This window comes from Mustela lutreola, chromosome 8 (genome assembly GCF_030435805.1).
Source record: "Mustela lutreola isolate mMusLut2 chromosome 8, mMusLut2.pri, whole genome shotgun sequence".
Lineage (NCBI taxonomy): Eukaryota > Metazoa > Chordata > Mammalia > Carnivora > Mustelidae > Mustela > Mustela lutreola.
In genome coordinates this window covers 29,118,318-29,135,620 of record NC_081297.1, presented here as the reverse complement: position 1 = coordinate 29,135,620, position 17,303 = coordinate 29,118,318, and the positions used below count along the sequence as shown (strand labels likewise).

At 55.0% G+C, this 17,303-nt stretch overlaps 1 protein-coding gene across 5 annotated transcripts; it reads right to left on the bottom strand.

Moving 5' to 3' along the window:
* Positions 1 to 8,017: 8,017 nt before the first annotated feature.
* LOC131839898 (splicing factor, proline- and glutamine-rich-like) lies at positions 8,018 to 10,319 on the bottom strand. 5 transcript variants are annotated; one of them, XM_059187622.1, is made up of 4 exons: positions 10,000 to 10,319; positions 9,368 to 9,471; positions 8,733 to 8,860; positions 8,018 to 8,469 (listed from the first exon to the last, which is right to left on the bottom strand). In XM_059187622.1, exons 2-4 carry the CDS (start codon positions 9,439 to 9,441, stop codon positions 8,033 to 8,035), a joined length of 639 nt encoding a protein of 212 aa, XP_059043605.1. In that variant the 5' UTR covers positions 9,442 to 9,471; positions 10,000 to 10,319; the 3' UTR covers positions 8,018 to 8,032. The 5 variants fall into 5 exon arrangements, with proteins under 5 accessions (XP_059043605.1, XP_059043600.1, XP_059043604.1 ...); XM_059187617.1 differs by having other exon boundaries at positions 8,733 to 8,922; positions 10,000 to 10,318; XM_059187621.1 differs by lacking the exon at positions 10,000 to 10,319 and adding an exon at positions 9,711 to 9,960.
* Positions 10,320 to 17,303: the final 6,984 nt, after the last annotated feature.

Below are 17,303 nucleotides of genomic sequence, written 5' to 3'. Positions count from 1 at the left end.
TCTGGACTCGTGCTCCCATGGCCGTGACATGGGCACAGGCTGGCCTCACAGACTCGTCAGAGAGGACCCAGTGCAGGAAGATGCAGGCCACTGCAAGGGAGATGCCAAGTGACCCCGGAGGGAGCACACAGGCCTGCACAAAGCATGGGGCTCTTGGAGCTCAGTGTGCGATGTGGGCACCCAGCCAAGGAGCACAGGAAATCCTGGTGAGGGTGTCCCGGTGGGGGGAGATAGACCACCAAAAGGCTACAGGAGAGGCAGGAGACAAGGAACATGACAGGACAGAGCTTCCCAAGGAGGTCGGTGGAAGGATCAGAGGCTCGCAGAGACCCTGGGAACACTCGGAGGAGCTGGAGATGTTGGTTGAAACACTGTCATTTGGTCAGAAAAATTGTGTCACAAACCCACAGTCATCGCTGGATGATTTACTCTTTGTTGCTTGTAGTAATCAGGGAGTATAGAGCCATTAGCACTCATGGTGCATGAAGTCTAGGATGTATTTACTTTTCATCAATCTTGGGGACTAGATTTTCCTAGAGGAAGTGCTAAGCATGGGTCTCTCCCTTGTTTTCTTTGTGCAACGGGCCTGTGTTTAAGGAGCAGATTCCTGGTGCTCATCACCACGGCTAGCCCTGAGGCCTGCCCCCTGTCACCTCCCCCAGTGGACATGACCACGTGGGCTGGGGGTGCTCCCTGATGAAGCCCCAGTGCTCCTGTGGCCCCCAGATCCTCTGCTGAATGCAGGAGCGCATGAGAGAGGGAGGGGGAGAAGGGAGGGAAAGGAGATGGAGCGGGACAACAGGGAGGGGGAGAGGAGGAAGGCAGGGGAGGGGGAGGCCGAGATGGGAGGGGGGCCGCGAGGGGGAGGGCGGAAGTGGAGAGGAGGAGGACGGTAGGGTGGGGGGGAGGAGGCTTGAGAGGGAGGGAGGAGCACAAGGGAGGAGTGTCAGAGGGAGGGAGGGAGCATGAGAGGGAGGAAGAGGAAGGGGGGAGGGGGGCAGGGTGGGTGATGCAGTGGGGAAGGGGGTGGAGGGGAAGGAGCAGGGGGTGGGGGTATGATGAATGGGGGGGGAGTAAGTGGGGGGGGGGAGGGAAACCCCGAAGCCAGGTGCACACATCAGGAACCATTATTTAGGGTGAGGTCGGAGGGCATCACAGCCCGGGCCCGGGATGGTGGCACTGGGCACGTCCATCCGTCCTCTCGGTGCTGTGCTTCCTTCTCCTTGGCCCTTTGTCACCCTGGATCCTCTCCACTTCCTCAACAACTCCGATGTTCCCAGGAGCAGGGTGGCAGGAGGGGGTCCCAGGAGATGCTTTCTAGATCTCGTGCCCCCGATGACTCTGGGACAGTAGCTACAGGACATTCTGCCATAAGGACTGGGACTGAGGATCCCACCATCTCCTAGGGCGTTAGCGCTGTTCCATTCCCGGTCTCTCCCCCATCATTGCGCCTAACACTCCCGATGGTACATCCGTGAAAGTCCATGCCAGAGTGGCCGGGGGTGAGTGCCAGGCTGGGCATGGCTAGGTGTGGCTGCACCTGCTGCCCGGGATAGGTGCTGCTCACTGTTCCCAGTCACCCTTCTCTCCAGGGGACCTGCATCGACCTCCGGATCTTCACCTTCTCCCCAGGGCTGCCGGTCCCCAGACCGGAGACCTGCTATTCTGAGGGTCACTGGCGCTGCCTCCATAGGGTTTCCTTTGCCCATGTCCTTCCCCGGGAGCTCCCGAATCTCCAACACATGCCCCCACGTGCTTGTTCTCCCCCCTGGACCTGCAGCATTTGGTCTCTGTCCCAGCGGACCCCGTGACTTGGAGCCTGGTTTCGACCAGAGTCAGGTGAAAGTATTATGCATACTTATTTTTTAAGATTTTATTTATTTATTTCACAGGCAGACATTGATCACAAATAGGCGAAGAGCCAGGCAGAGAGAGAGGAAGAAGCAGTCTCCCTGTTGAGCAGAGATTCCCAATTCAGGGCTCCATCCCGGGACCCTGGGATCATGACCCCACCAAAGGCAGAGGCTTTAACTCACTGAGCCACCCAGGTGCCCCTGTATGCATACTTTAAAAATTTTTTTAAATTTATTTAAAAATTTTCAAATTTAAATTTAATTTATTAACATATATGTAGTATTCTTTTCAAGGGCTATGCATACCTTTAGGACAGGATCACAATGTTTTAGTTACTGTTGCTTTGTATTAAGATTCAAACATTGGAAGTATGACCTTTCGCCTTTGATATTCTTTTTCAAGATTGTTTCGGCTTCCTGTGGTCCCTGAAAATTCCATATGACTGTTAGGATTAGCTTGTGTGTTTCTTCCAAAAGGCCTTTGTGAAATGTCTTGGGAACACACTGAATCTCCACATTGCGTTGTGTACTGTTGCCATCTTACCAATAGTATGTCTTTCATCACCGTGGGGATTCCTCAGACTGATGTAGGTTTCCGTTACTTTCTCTCAGCAAAGTTTCGTACTTTCCAGTGTACAAGACATGCATGTTGATTACCTCTATTCCTAAGCATTTTGTCAATGTTGGTGTTTCCTAAAATGGAATTGTTTCCTTAAATTCCATTTTGGATGATTCATTGTGTGTGTATAAAAATGAGAGATTTTAGTGTATTGATATTTTGTCCTGGAACTTTGTAGAATTAGGGTATAAATTACAAAGGTGGTGGGTCGTGCACAGAGCATTAAAGTTCCGGACAGTCATTGCCTTGGCGTCCATCTCGTGGGTCTTGCTGGCATCTGGAAGTGGTTATGCTGGAGGGATCATTTTGGTGCCCGCCGGGTCTTTGACTCTTTGACGTAAGAGATGAGCCTGAAGGAGGGAGGTCGTCGGTTAGGAAGGCCAGAGTGCAGGTGGGTAAAGGCCTCTTTAGCTCAGAGAGCGGGAAGCTTCAGGCCCCTGCAACACACCTTGCCCTGTTCATTGCTTCCAGGTTCCTGGTCGTGAGTTCTGGCCTTCTAATGAACTGGTGAGGTAGTCAGTAACACGTTTCCCTGAGTTCCACGAGCCGCTATTAGAGCAGACTGCGAGCAGACTCTTAGAACCTGAGTAGGAGATTGTGGGGACCTCCGATCTGTAGCCCATAGCTCAGAAAAATGCGTGACGTCTCTGCCCAGCCACTGTCTGACCCCTAAGGTAACAGCATAGGGATCCAGTGACCCCACACAGCAAAGAACACAGACTTGACAAAGATTGCTCAGAAAAGTCACTGAGCCAACAGTAGCAACTACAGCGAGCAGCCAGAAGGAGGCCTCGTGTAAGGAAGGTCTGATTTCAGAATGCTTCCATGATAATATTCATCGTCACACCCTGAACTCATCAGTAGGGCCAAGTCCTCAAGCTGGGGTTCTGGTAGCTTCCAGGTAGCTTCAGGTTGCTTCCCAGGAGAGGGGAGATTTAACCAAGGTCCAGACGATGGGATGGGTTTCCTGAGTCCCCGTCACCACCCCCTACCCAGGGCTGCAAGAGAGGACAGTTTCCTTCAGCTTCTCTTTAGGTCCCTGGTGGGGTCTGGAAATTGACAGAGAGAGATGAACAGGAGAAAAGCAGGCAAAGCGTATTGATTTTTTTTGGTGGGAACCTCATATGAACATGGAGACCAGCAGAGGTGACTGGAGCAGGCGGCTCTTCTCCCTTTTAGACAAAGAAGCCATGGATGTGGGAAGAACTGAGAGAGACAGGGGTTGGGACTAGGGCTGGTAAATGATGAAGAGGTAACTAGGAAGATAAAGGTTCAGTTAAGCAGGTTTGTTCCTACAGCCTTTGGGGCCCTGAATTCTTCCTTGACTCTGGTGAGAAGCATGTCCTCCCTGCGGACTTCAGAGCAAGTGCCACATGGGAGTTTTCTGACCTGCTTCAGGGAAGAAGGGCTGATGGCTGGGGATCCGAGGAACTTTTCTGCTTCTGCTCAATGCAAAATTCTTTCCGTTTCTGTGTTGCCAAGGTGCCATATTTGGGGTAGTGTGTCCTGACCCTCACCGGCCTGGCACTGTGCTCCTTCTCCTCCTCGTATCCAGGACATTGGATGTGCTGCTTTGGAGATGTCCCTACCCTGGGGCCGTCCCTTGTCCAGGGAGCACCTGCCTGCAGGGTTGGGGGCGTGCCTATGACTTCCCACATGCCCTGTTGCTATGGGTGGCCACCCCTCCTTGGGGAGATAGTGTGAGAGTGTGCCGATCTTACTTCAAGAAACTGAAGTGGTGGTGGGATCATACAGGAGTTCTAATGTTAGTGTCTTGGGGAAGCTCCATTTCTTCCCACCATGGCTGTACTAACCAAAGTCAATTCTCGATGATTTTACCTAAAAACCAGAGATTTTTCAAGAACCTCACCAGCAGAGAACATGAGAACATTTTCAAGACCTTGCTAAGTATACTAACCACAGGAACAAACTGGTAACTCAGAAACTATTGAAATGAAGAACTGGTTCTACTTCTCCCATGTCTGGCTAGTGCGCTGCGCTCTGGCTCGATCCCACCTCAGGCAGCTGGAAGGTTGACCTCCCAGGTCGGCTCCACTGAGATGGCTACTGTTTCCAGAAATTCTTCGGGATGTGGCCGGTGTTGCCCACCTGTGCACGGATCATGTTGGCGACCTCTGACAGTGGAGCCACAGGTCCTCCAGGCATGGTCCCTCCCCAGCCCCTAGTGGAGCCATCACACTGAGGGTTTAATGGGACAGGAGCTGCCCCCAGGCAAAACCACCCGAGGTTCCCACTGTCCCTACCTGACCTCCAGATGCTACTCAGTTACTCCTGAGCTTCTGGTGTCTTCCTGGGACCCTGACCTGGCTGTTTTCAGACAGCTCGTCCAGTGGTACCCTCACTTTCTGGGATGGGGATTTGCTGGAGTCTGCAGTGTGTCAGGCTGCCTCACCTGAATCGCTTCTTAAAGGTACATCGTCTGTGCCATCTGAGGACCCAAGACTGTTGGTCTGTGGCCTGGAGGGTTTCTGAGCAGAGCTGGTGGGATGGGAGGGTTGTAAGGCCCATGTCAGGTTTCCAGAAAGCTGTTTGTGGTCCCTGGCATCCTACCAGTTTTGAATCAAGCCCTGAGATCTTTAAAATGTCAGCAGTATCACAGCGTGGGCCAGAAAATCACGTCTCCGAGCGCCTAACCCCACCTAAACTATTGCCACTTTTTGCACTTGAGCTGAGTACAGAGGATTTGGAGTCGGGGTTTGAGGGGAGATTGTGGGCCAGATTCTGTGTTTGGGGACACAGGCCATCCAGAAAGCTTGTGCTGAGCCTGAGGAGGGGGCCTGTGTGGAGACCCCAGCTGCAGACACTGCTGTCTGCCGATGCCCCCTCAACCTGCCCCAGGGCACGTGCTGCTGGGGGAGCACCTGGCCCTCTCTCCCGCGTCAGGGGTGCCTCCTCCCCTAACAGTCACCGCCAGCCCGCAGCCTGAGAAGGTGGATACCACAATGATGTCCAGCCCTGGGGACAGATCCCCTGTGTGTGGGACATGGTGTCCCAGCAGGGCTGAGTGCCAGGCCCCCCGGTGCTCGCTCTCCTCCTGGGGGTTCACGGTGGCACATCCCCCCTCAAGCTCCCTGGGCCCAACTCCTCCCCTGCTCAGAGACCACCCGTGGCCCAGGCTTCATGCACTGGGACTGCATCAGGTCATCTAGACCTTCTGGACTCGTGCTCCCAAGGCCGTGACATGGGCACAGGCTGGCCTCACAGACTCGTCAGAGAGGACCCAGTGCAGGAAGATGCAGGCCACTGCAAGGGAGATGCCAAGTGGCCCCGGAGGGAGCACACAGGCCTGCACAAAGCATGGGGCTCTTGGAGCTCAGTGTGCGATGTGGGCACCCAGCCAAGGAGCACAGGAAATCCTGGTGAGGGTGTCCCGGTGGGGGGAGATAGACCACCAAAAGGCTACAGGAGAGGCAGGAGACAAGGAACATGACAGGACAGAGCTTCCCAAGGAGGTCGGTGGAAGGATCAGAGGCTTGCAGAGACCCTGGGAACACTCGGAGGCGCTGGAGATGTTGGTTGAAACACTGGCATTTGGTCAGAAAAATTGTGTCACAAACCCACAGTTTTCGCTGGATGATTTACTCTTTGTTGCTTTTAGGAATCAGGGAGTATAGAGCCATTAGCACTCATGGTGCATGAAGTCTAGGATGTATTTACTTTTCATCAATCTTGGGGACTAGATTTTCCTAGAGGAGGTGCTAAGCATGGGTCTCTCCCTTGTTTTCTTTGTGCAACGGGCCTCGCTTCAGGTGCAGATTCCTGGTGCTCATCACCATGTCTAGCCCTGAGGCCTGCGGCCTGTCACCTCCCCCAGTGGACATGACCACGTGGGCTGGGGGTGCTCCCTGATGAAGCCCCAGTGCTCCTGTGGCCCCCAGATCCTCTGCTGAATGCAGGAGGGCATGAGAGAGGGAGGGGGAGAAGGGAGGGAAAGGAGATGGAGCGGGACAACAGGGAGGGGGAGAGGAGGAAGGCAGGGGAGGGGGAGGCCGAGATGGGAGGGGGGCCGCGAGGGGGAGGGCGGAAGTGGAGAGGAGGAGGACGGTAGGGTGGGGGGGAGGAGGCTTGAGAGGGAGGGAGGAGCACAAGGGAGGAGTGTCAGAGGGAGGGAGGGAGCATGAGAGGGAGGAAGAGGAAGGGGGGAGGGGGGCAGGGTGGGTGATGCAGTGGGGAAGGGGGTGGAGGGGAAGGAGCAGGGGGTGGGGGGATCATGAATGGGGGGGGAGTTAGTGGGGGGGGAGGGAAACCCCGAAGCCAGGTGCACACATCAGGAACCATTATTTAGGGTGAGGTCGGAGGGCATCACAGCCCGGGCCCGGGATGGTGGCACTGGGCACGTCCATCCGTCCTCTCGGTGCTGTGCTTCCTTCTCCTTGGCCCTTTGTCACCCTGGATCCTCTCCACTTCCTCAACAACTCCGATGTTCCCAGGAGCAGGGTGGCACGAGGGGGTCCCAGGAGGTGCTTTCTAGATCTCGTGCCCCCGATGACTCTGGGACAGTAGCTACAGGACATTCTGCCATAAGGACTGGGACTGAGGATCCCACCATCTCCTAGGGCGTTAGCACTGTTCCATTCCCGGTCTTTCCCCCACCATTGCGCTGAACACTCCCGATGGTACATCCGTGAAAGACCGCGCCAGAGTGGCCGGGGGTGAGTGCCAGGCTGGGCACGGCTAGGTGTGGCTGCACCTGCTGCCCGGGATAGGTGCTGCTCACTGTTCCCAGTCACCCTTCTCTCCAGGGGACCTGCATCGACTTCCGGATCTTCACCTTCTCCCCAGGGCTGCCGGTCCCCAGACCGGAGACCTGCTATTCTGAGGGTCACTGGCGCTGCCTCCATAGGGTTTCCTTTGCCCATGTCCTTCCCCGGGAGCTCCCGAATCTCCAACACATGCCCCCACGTGCCTGTTCTCCCCCCTGGACTTGCAGCATTTGGTCTCTGTCCCTGCGGACCCCGTGACTTGGAGCCTGGTTTCGACCAGAGTCAGGTGAAAGTATTATCTGGTCTTGAGTTGTGAGCTATGTGTTTGATCTCTGTGGTGTGTCTTGCAACTTTCTGTGTTTCCTGGTTTCCGTGTGAGCCACAGAGGAGCCAGCCGTGTCCTGTCTGGGGTCAGGCTGTGGTGTCCCAGCAGGAACAAGGGTCTCACCCCGAGATTGTGCCCATAATTCCTAAAGGGGCCTCTGTGATTACATCTCATCTGTAATCCATCAGGCATGTCAATATCGAATAAAGGAAAATCTATGTTAAATTAGCACAGAAAAAAAAAAAATCCCCTTTCAAAATCGGTGGGCTGACACAAAGGCACCTGTTGTGTGATTCCCCGTATAGACATGCAGAACAGGGAATGGAAGAGAGAAAGCAGCTCAGGGGTGCAAGCATCTGGGCTGGAAGAGAAATGGCCAGGTAGGGCTTTGGGTTCAGGGTCTCCTTTGGGGAAGGAGATATCCTGCAGCAATGTTCTGTCGTGTGGTGGGTAAACACTGGGAATGTAATTATACTCATGATGCATTGAATTGGAAACAAGTATTTTATTTTTAAAACAAATGATAAATAGTATACAGAACATGTAAAGACAAAATCAAAATCAGTATGTAGCAGAAAGGAAAAATGTACACGTCGGGCACAAAACGTTCCTGCAGGTTGCCAGGGTCGGGGGATAGAACAAAGGGTAACTGTTTGTGGAGCAAGGCTGTGGGCACCAGAAGGGGCTCTGGGCGCTCCTCAGGAGGAGGAGTAGGGGCGGATTCCAGAGCAGAGGCACAGGTGTTGTCAGGGGCAGGATCCATAGCAAAGGCAGGCCCCGGGACAGGGGCAGACCCCAGCTCTTCCCGGACAGAGTCAGCCTCGCTGTGGGCAGGTGCCCAGCCACCTGCTGGCTCCGGGTCTCCTCCTGAAGTCCCTGCAGGCACCATCCCCGCCTCTGGAGCTGTGGATGCAGGTGGGGCCGGCTCTGGCTCCTCCGACGGAGCAGCTATGACAGGAGGAAAGCGCACCGGCATGCCTGTCTCTCCATGTGCTTTTGCAGAGACAGAGCTCAGCCCAGGGCCTCCTGGAGAAGCCGCAGCCACGGAGGAACCCTCACCGAGACATCTCCCTGACTGCGGTCCGCCCGCTGCGAGCTCTGAGCCCAGTCCTGGCTCCTGGCCCCACACCAGCCTCTGGGGTCTCCTGCCCTTGGGGCCCGGCACCGACCCACCCGCAGACACCCACGTGCCCCAGCCCCGGCCTTCTCACCCTCAGGCTCGGCCTGCATGGGCTCCGGCTCCTGGACCACGCGGTGGTGTAGGCACGCAGTCAGTGTCAGCGGCCTTCCCCCGGAGTCCCCAGTCCCTGCTCCTGCAGAGCCCGGTACGGTCACTCTCCTGGTCAGGGAGATGGAGCGGGTGTCCGCCAGCCTCCTTCCTATTTCATCGTCACTAGTGCTCTGCACAGACAGACCCCGGGAGCCAGCCCCGACCGTTAGAGCCCTGCCCAGCCGTCCTCACTGTCTTCCTGCCCACCCCCCTGCCGCTCCCAGATCAGACCCAGACAGTGTGTGCACAGCGCCACACCTGGGACAGGGACCCATACCTGCAGGACACGGGATGCACCCTGGGGGGAAGCTACTGTCCCTACTCTCACAGGAGGTAGCCTCCCAGGCCCACAACCCACCCAGCCAGCCTCGACCTGGGTGTGAACATGAACTGCCCACTGGGCATCTGACCCCTTGTCAGCCTGTTCTTGAATGGGGTGTGCGCACCTCACATGAGCCTTTACACACACACACACACACACACACACACACCCAAGCATGGGGAGGGACCTAGGGCTGCACAGGTTGAATCAGAGCATGTGGGGCTGGGGGCTGGGTCTGGGCCTCAAGGTGTTACCTTTCTCTTCTTTTGGCCAAATGGCCAGAGCCATCGGGGAGCCTTAAGACAACATCCCCAGTGAGGGAAAGCATGTGCAGGGCATGATTTCTTCAGCTTGCAGCCTCCAGATGTAGGTACACAACAGAAGAACATGTTGCTTATTCAAAGATCCGCAACAAAATGAGCTAGGCAGGGGGCTGTCTCTGTGTGTGGGTGCCTGGTTACCTGGGTCCCCAATTGTGTTGGGCTCTATTGTGAGGAAAGTGAGGTCACCACTGCCTGGGGTCTGCTTACCAACCACTTCCTCCCACACAAGAGCCCCGCCCGGTGGGTCCCCCTCCCCCGCGTGCTCAATGCTCACCCTCTGCTCCATGCCCCGTCCATACAGTGACAGCCACACAGCCCACCCACAGCCCCTGCGAGGCCTGGGGGCAGCCAGTGTCCCCACTGTGAGGATACAGGGCTGGGTTCGGACTGGGTTCCTGCTCGTGCCCAGGGCTATGAGCCTGGACAGACCCTGTGCTTCTCAGGGCCTCCCCGGCTCCCCGCCTGCCCAGTGGGGGCTTCTGGTTTCTACTCTTAGGGACGCATTCAGGGGTAGGACCTCCAAATATGTTCTGTACCTGCTCTCACAGGAGGCTGGTACGCACCCGTGGGAATGCAGGGATGAGCGGGGGCTGGGCGGGGCATAGAACACAGCTCAGAGGGGCCTGGATCTGCTCTGGGGTCCGGGCAAAGCCACCCTCCTCCTGCCTGTCTCCCAGCCCTGTGGGAAGGTTGCAGTGAACTGATTCCGACCTTGTCCTCTCGTGACTCAGACTTCCAGGGAGGGACTCCCATTCGGTTTAGGCTCAGGTCCCAGGGCCTCTTCGGCACCCATGTGCTGGGTAGTCCCCACAGTGGTTCTTGGCAATTCCCGAATCCTGGTCCCACATCCCTGTGGAATTCTCTGCCCTCCGGGGGGATGGCCTGTGTGACGGCGCTCTCAGGACTAGACTAGGGCGAAATCAGGGGCTATTGTTCCCAAGCCAGTTGAAGAAAGTCTATGACTTCTCCTGGTTCCCTCTCTTGTGTTCTTTCTCTTGTCTCTGCCTTCTCTGTGTGTCTCCCTCCGTCTCTCTCCCAAGAACAGGATCTGGGAGTTCTGGGGGTGATGTAAGAAACCTCAGAAGCCTCCCTTGTCCCTGTTTCCCTCTCCTGTCGTGTGCTTCGTTCCTTCCTAAGGCCTCCTCACCCTGACCAGAGCCCTGACTCTGGAACCTCTTCCAAATGGGGACACTGAGGCTGCAACAGTATGCAGGGGGGCGGTTCCTGAGCTTGGTCCCCAGACCAGCGGTTCAGTGCTCTGCCACATTCTGCCAAGCCAGGTCATCAGGCGGCCGAGTCCCCAGGCTGTCCTGTGCTCAGAAGGACCTCCAGGGAGTACAAAGCATTTTCCCAGGACTGGGAGCACAGTGGGTCAGGGATGGAGACCCAAGGCCAACAGACTTTTCTACAAGCCTGCGGGACCCTAGGACATGCCATCTCTGCAGCCCAATTGACAGAAGAGTAAACTGAGGCCCTTTGTGCTGAAGCCCCATCTGGACTTGGCCATGGGGGCGTTATCTCTTCCTACTTCCAGTGGCCCAGGTGGTGATGGACGCCAGAACCCAGACCCTTCTCCCAGTGCCCTGGCACCCCCCTGGCCCTTTGGGGGAACCCCCGACCATCAATCTGGCCTGTCTCCCCTCCCCATGCTATGGATCTGGGTTCTTGCCAGGGGTCCTGATGCCCCTGTCCCACGGCTCGGCTCTCTCTGCCCTCTTTTTCCTTGCCTCCTTGTCACCCACCTCACTCCCAGGATGTCTTCCCATCTGATCCCCACCTGGTCAGTCTGAGTGGTGTGTGTGTGTGTGTGTGTGTGTGTCCGTGCAGGTGTACATTTCTCCACCTGTCTGGGGATGTTGAAGTTCATGTCCCCACATGGGACAGGGTGGGTAGCTATCCTCAAGAATCTGTGGGGCTCTCACCCCCAATGCAAACCTCATGAGGGGGGGTGGTTGGGGCTGCCATGGCTGGAGAGCATCCCCGCTCCTTGGACTCTTTACCCCTCGTTTGTCCTAGGCATGTCCCTGCCTCTCTTGACCCCACGTTCCCAACTCTCCCTAAGGGCTGGACATGGAAATGCTTGAACTTGGCCACTCCTCCAGGGGTAGGTGGAGGACAGGTGCACCAGGCCTCCCTCCCGAGAGGGCCAGTTGAGCACAGGAGCCCTGCACACAGTACCTGTACCATGAGCCAGCCCTGCTGTGCACATGAAAGAGACCCATGTCCGCACCTGACCGGGTCCCCACATTTCCTCATCACCACCAGCTCTGTGGCCCCAAAGTCCTCTGAGCCCCCGAACCATGCTCATCCTGGGCAGCAAGGCTCCATGTACAAGGTCAAGGTACAAGACATCTGGGTATGCAAAGGTCACTGAATATCCCCCATCCAGGGGCCAGAAATGCATACTCAGTCCCAGGGTCCAGCTAAGTGCAGGCCTGTCCGCAGCCAGTCTTCCCTCCAGCCCCAGGAAATCCAGGCGCTCTGGGAGGCTGCAAACTCATTACGAGCTAGAGCCAAGCCAGCCCTATGGGGCCTGGTTTCGGGTCCTGGAGCCCCACAGTGAGGAAAGCTGATGCGGGACCGGAGCTGGGAGAGGACAGGGGGACTGTCCCTTGGGGCTATGGCTCCCTGGTCCCGCAGACTCTGTTGTGTGCTGGCCCCTAGGGCACCCAAACGCCAGCTCCCAGGTAGGCTTTGGGGAGGGAGACCAGAGTGTGGCTCGTACCATGTCATACGTGTCTCTCTATCCTATAGCTACAGCCTGGCCCACCAGCTGCACTCCCCCTCCTAGTCAGCCAGCAGCACTGTCAGGGCCAAGAAGAACAGGCCGTCATCAAGCTCGGGCCAGTGTGTGGCTGGACAGGCAGGGGAGGGCTCACGGTCAGCTGAGGAGCCCCTGGCTGGGCTGTTGGGGGCTCCGGAGGGCTGGTCCTCCAGCCCGTCTGCTGAGCCGCCCCGTGACCGGAACCATCTGCCTCCCCTCTCGGCCCTGTTCTCCACCTCCGGGCAGTGCGGTGATGCTGCATGATCCCTGCCATGGCAAGAGCATGTGGGGTGCTGGTGATGGACCTAAGCTGGGCACAAGCGTGGACTGCAGAGTGCAGTGGGGGATGGTGAGCCATGTCACCTGCGAGCACCCCTTCCCCAAAGGACATGCAGCCCTTCATGCAGCTGCCAGGCCCCTGGGAGACTACACTCCTGACACCAGGTCCCTGTGTGTGGCTCTTCCTCAGCAGTGGACAGGGTGGGGATCCCGGGACATGGGGCCAGATCCTCTCTCTGAGGGCACAAGAACAAGGAAGTCTTTCCCTGGGGTCCCCCAAGGCCACATTAGAGGGGAGGTGGCTGCCCCCAACAGTACATTGAATTTCTTTTTCCGTTAGCATTGGGGTTTGGTTCTTTCACTCCCGGGCAGACGAGACACACTCTTCCTGAGTCCTCCTCGAATAAAGAGCTCTTGCAGGGTCCTGGGCGTCCTGGACCTGGAGAGGGAAGAGGGGCCAGTCCTCCCCCAGTTGTTGAAGGAGACCCATCCTCCCAAAGACAGGATCATTTCAGGTCATGATCCTGGGCGAGAGTGGGAGACAGCCCCTCATGGCTCCCGACTCTGGGGCTCTGGGTGCCTTTCTCAGGCACAGCAATGCCTACTGAACTCAGAAGCTTCAGAAAGAACGCGAGCCTGGACCAGGTCCTGCCCCAGGGTGGTGGCTGCCTTCCCTACCTCCGGAGGAAGAGGGACATCCTCTGTATCTCTGGGCAGGGCGTCCTCTGACCCACGAGCAGACCCTGGAAGGGTCTAATCCATCTCTGGAAGTGCACCAGCACTGAGTGGGCCAACTGCTGTCCATACATGTACACGGACAACATGCTAAGGAAGCACCAGAGGTGATCCTGGGTAAAGGGCCTCTGGCCGGCGGGACTGGTGGCTTCAGCACCCTCCAGCAGGCCCCCTTTCCCTGGATGGGAATCCTCCTGGAGTCTCTGTCCTCAGAGCTTCCTTCCTGCTGGTTTCAGGCCCATGGTAGGGACTGTGGTGTGTCTTAGAAGGCTCCACCCCAGCCTCCCTCCTGCACACATCTCTGCTCCCCCAGAAGCAGGGGCTGCTGCTCCCACATGCCCTACACAAGGCTGGTTTAAGGCACTCGTTCTCTCCAAGGCCCAGCTCTTCTGGCTCTGTCACATACATGGTGGCCATGGCTGCCTGGCTGGGCCAGAAGTCCCAGGAAAGCTCTCCTTCCCCAGGATTAGGGTTCATATTCATGGCCAGAGAAAGAAATCCCATCTGTCCTCTGCCAGAGAAGGTGAATTCCTAGGCCGGTTGGCCCTCAGGTGCCTGAGGACATGGGTGTCCCCTAGAGAGAACGGTGATGGGAGGCCCATCTGGGTGAACAGCGCCCAGCCCAGGCCGCAGGTGCACCCATCTCCTAGCCATGCTCGTACTCAGACTCACCCCAGGAAACTCTGGCATGATTTTTCACAGATGTATTTTCAGGAGTGTTCGCCACTGTCCCCAGCAGTGCGGGAGAGAGAAGGGAATGCACCCATACTAATGCCCAAGGAGATGGGGGTTGGCTCAGTCAGTTAAGCCGCTGAATCTTGATTTTGGCTCAGGATGTGATCTCATGGTGAGGGACTGAGCCCCATGTAGGGTCTGTGTTCAGTGCAGTGTGAGCTCACAGTTCTCTCTTCCCCCCTCCTGCCTCTCCCACCAGTCTCGTGCCACACGGTCGCTCTCTCTAAAATAAATTCATGAAGTCTTTATAAAAATGGAATCATACAGAGTGTACTTTTAAAAAAATCATAAGGAATCCTAACATTGATTTTGCCATTTTAAACATTTTCAGTATAAAGCCCGGTAGTGTTACTGGGTATTTACCCTAAACATATAAATGTAGTGATCCAGAGGGGCACTTGCACCCGAATGTTTATAGCAGCAATGTCCACAATAGCCAAACTATGGAAAGAACCTAGATGTCCATCAACAGATGAATGGATAAAGAAGATGTGGTATATATACACAATGGGATACTATGCAGCCATCAAAAGAAATGAAATCTTGCCATTTGCGACGACATGGATGGAACTAGAGGGTATTATGCTGAGCGAAATAAGTCAATGGGAGAAAGACAACTATCATATGCTGTCCCTGATATGAGAAAGTGGAGATGCAATGTTGAGGGTTTGGGGGGTAGGAGAAGAATAAATGAAACAAGATGCGATTGGGAGGGAGACAAACCATAAGAGACAGACTCTTAATCTCAAAAAACAAACTGAGGGCTGCCCGGGGGAGAGGGGTGTAGGGAGAGGGTGGCTGGGTTACGGATTGGGGAGGGTATGTGCTATGGTGAGTGCTGTGAAGTGTGTAAACCTGGCAATTCACAGACCTGTACCCCTGGGGCAAACAATACATTATATTTTTATTTAAAAAAAAAAAAAAAGCTTAAGAAAAAAAAGAATGCCTTGTTCTTTCTCACCCAGGCAGCCCTGTATTACCTGTACTAATGAGAGATACCACAAGTTCAGCCCTCATATATATATTTGACCTTGTGTTTTTCCTTTTGATACGTGTACCCCAAAGTCAGTGTCTGGATTGCTTTCTTACCATCACAAGAAGAATAATGACATGGTCACGTAAAGGTCTGGGTCTCCATAACCAGACAACATGGCTCTGGTCCAGATAAGGATGAAGACACAACCTCTTCCCATGAAGCAAAGCCCACACCCTCAGGGGTCCTGACACGCCTCATGGGGGATGAGTTCCATTGCTCCATGGAGTTGTCCGAATGCAGAGGATACAGGCACCTTCCTGGGTTCATTCTGTTTTCTTCATAAATCCCCAGTTCCAGTCACAAATGATTCACTGGGTCAGTTTCAGAGGCCAGGATGGGCCACTAGGTGAGCAAGACCCCACGGAGAAGGCTAGATATCCGCTGGGAGCACAGAGAGCCACTTCCTGTTCCCTCAACAACTTACATTCCTCACAAAGGGCACTGCACCCTGTTACAGCTCTGAGGCTGTGCTTTACTTTGAAAAATACTTTCCAATATCAGAAAGTGGTTCACGGAAGAGAAAAACATGAACCCCCGCAAAGGATTCTTGGACTATTTCAGAAGACTGCTTTCCCATTGTTTAATTACAACAGGAATGAAAACAGAAAGATTGCCCCTTCCACTACTGATTCAGTCAGTGATTGCAAGAAGAGCAGCAAATAACAGAGGAACAGATGTTCTCACTTCCACCGGCTAACTTTTGAAACGTCACCCACACACAAAGAACGAAGCCCAAACCAGTGTCTCGGCCTGGCAACATGGGGAGGTCTGAACTGAGTGACAGGGACGGATGACGAGGTTGTGCACGTTGGGGGAGGCTGGTGGCACAGAAGCAGGTGTTCCGCCAGCTCTCCACCTGCACCTCACCTGTCCTCAGCCAGGAACCTGCTCCTTGCCCTGACCTGTCACAACTGTCACACGGGACACATAGCCAGCCCGGGAGCCAGCCCTGCCCACAGCCTCCTGCAGAATGCACTCCGCTCTCCTCCAGGACTCCTGTCAGCTCTACCCAGCCCTGGAGCTCCCCTGTCTGTCGCAGAGCTCCAGGATCCCCCCCCCCCTTCCAAAATTACGCTGGCCCAGGGCTTTCAGGAGAAAGACAGGAGGCTTCTTCCTGAACGGTTAACACCTCCTTTCCCCTTCTGTCGTGGTTCTCTGCACTTACCTTCCTCCCTGGGCAAACTGTAAGTCACGTTTCGATGGAACATGAACGTGCTCTGAGATCTGAGTCTTTCCCTGCAGCTGTCCAAGGGCTCCTTGTGCAATGAAGTACCATATCCTATGACAGGGGGTTTTAAAACTATTTTTTTACAGAATAATACAGCCCAAATCATGTCATTTTTAGTTGCCCTTCATTAGGCTTAACAGTTTCTGTGTAAAAAGGCTTTCCATAGATAATACCTGCCAGCAATTTCATAAAGAGGAAACAGAAACTCTGTGCAATAACCTGACTCACCCAGCACCCGGCAAGCAGTTCCAGAACTCACCCCAGGGCTCCTCTTGTCAAGACCCTTGAAGCCACCAGCATGCCTCTGTCCAGGAGAACTCCCAAAGACTCTCCTGCTGGCTCCACCAGAAATGAGACTACAGAGAAAAATACAGCATGTCCAAATATTTAGGTGATCCATTTAGCGAAACTAGAAAGTCAAGTTGAACTTTTAAATGTTAAAAGTCTGCTCTGAATAATTTTGAATTATTCCTTAATTGTAACTCTTCTGATGAAAGGACTAATCAGTTAGGAAACATCACACAAATGACAAGACATCATCCAAGTCTCTACCTGAACGCAGACAGCCACCTAACTGGATGCCGGCCATGCCACCACAACCTCAGCCCAATGAAATAAACACCATTAGATGAAGGAACACATTACATGTTAAAAACACGAACAGGAAATCTCATCTTCCCTCTCTAATCAAAGCGATTGCCTACGAAAGAGATGTTCCAAATACCTTCGTAAGCCAGAAATGAACAGAGAAAATGGGACCCCCTGCCCCGTTCTCCCTGCAGAGAAACTCAGGAACTCTGGCACCCGCTCTAGATTGCTGACAGCTGCTTCGGTTTGACTTCGTGGCTCCACTAGAGACCAGGGAAAAGCCCAGGAGGTTTGGGGTTAAAGAGAAGTTTTACCTCCCGCCCCACAATGGATGTGACGTTTCTCCCAACGTACCTGCTGCTCTCTCTGAACGCTGACGTCTGGTGACAAGCCACATGACGGACTCAGATGCTGAGTTCAAAATTGGGTCTTGTGGAGCCAGGGTGGGGAAGTGTTGTCAGGTGGAGATAAGAAGTCACCCCCGCCCCAAGGCCTGCACGCC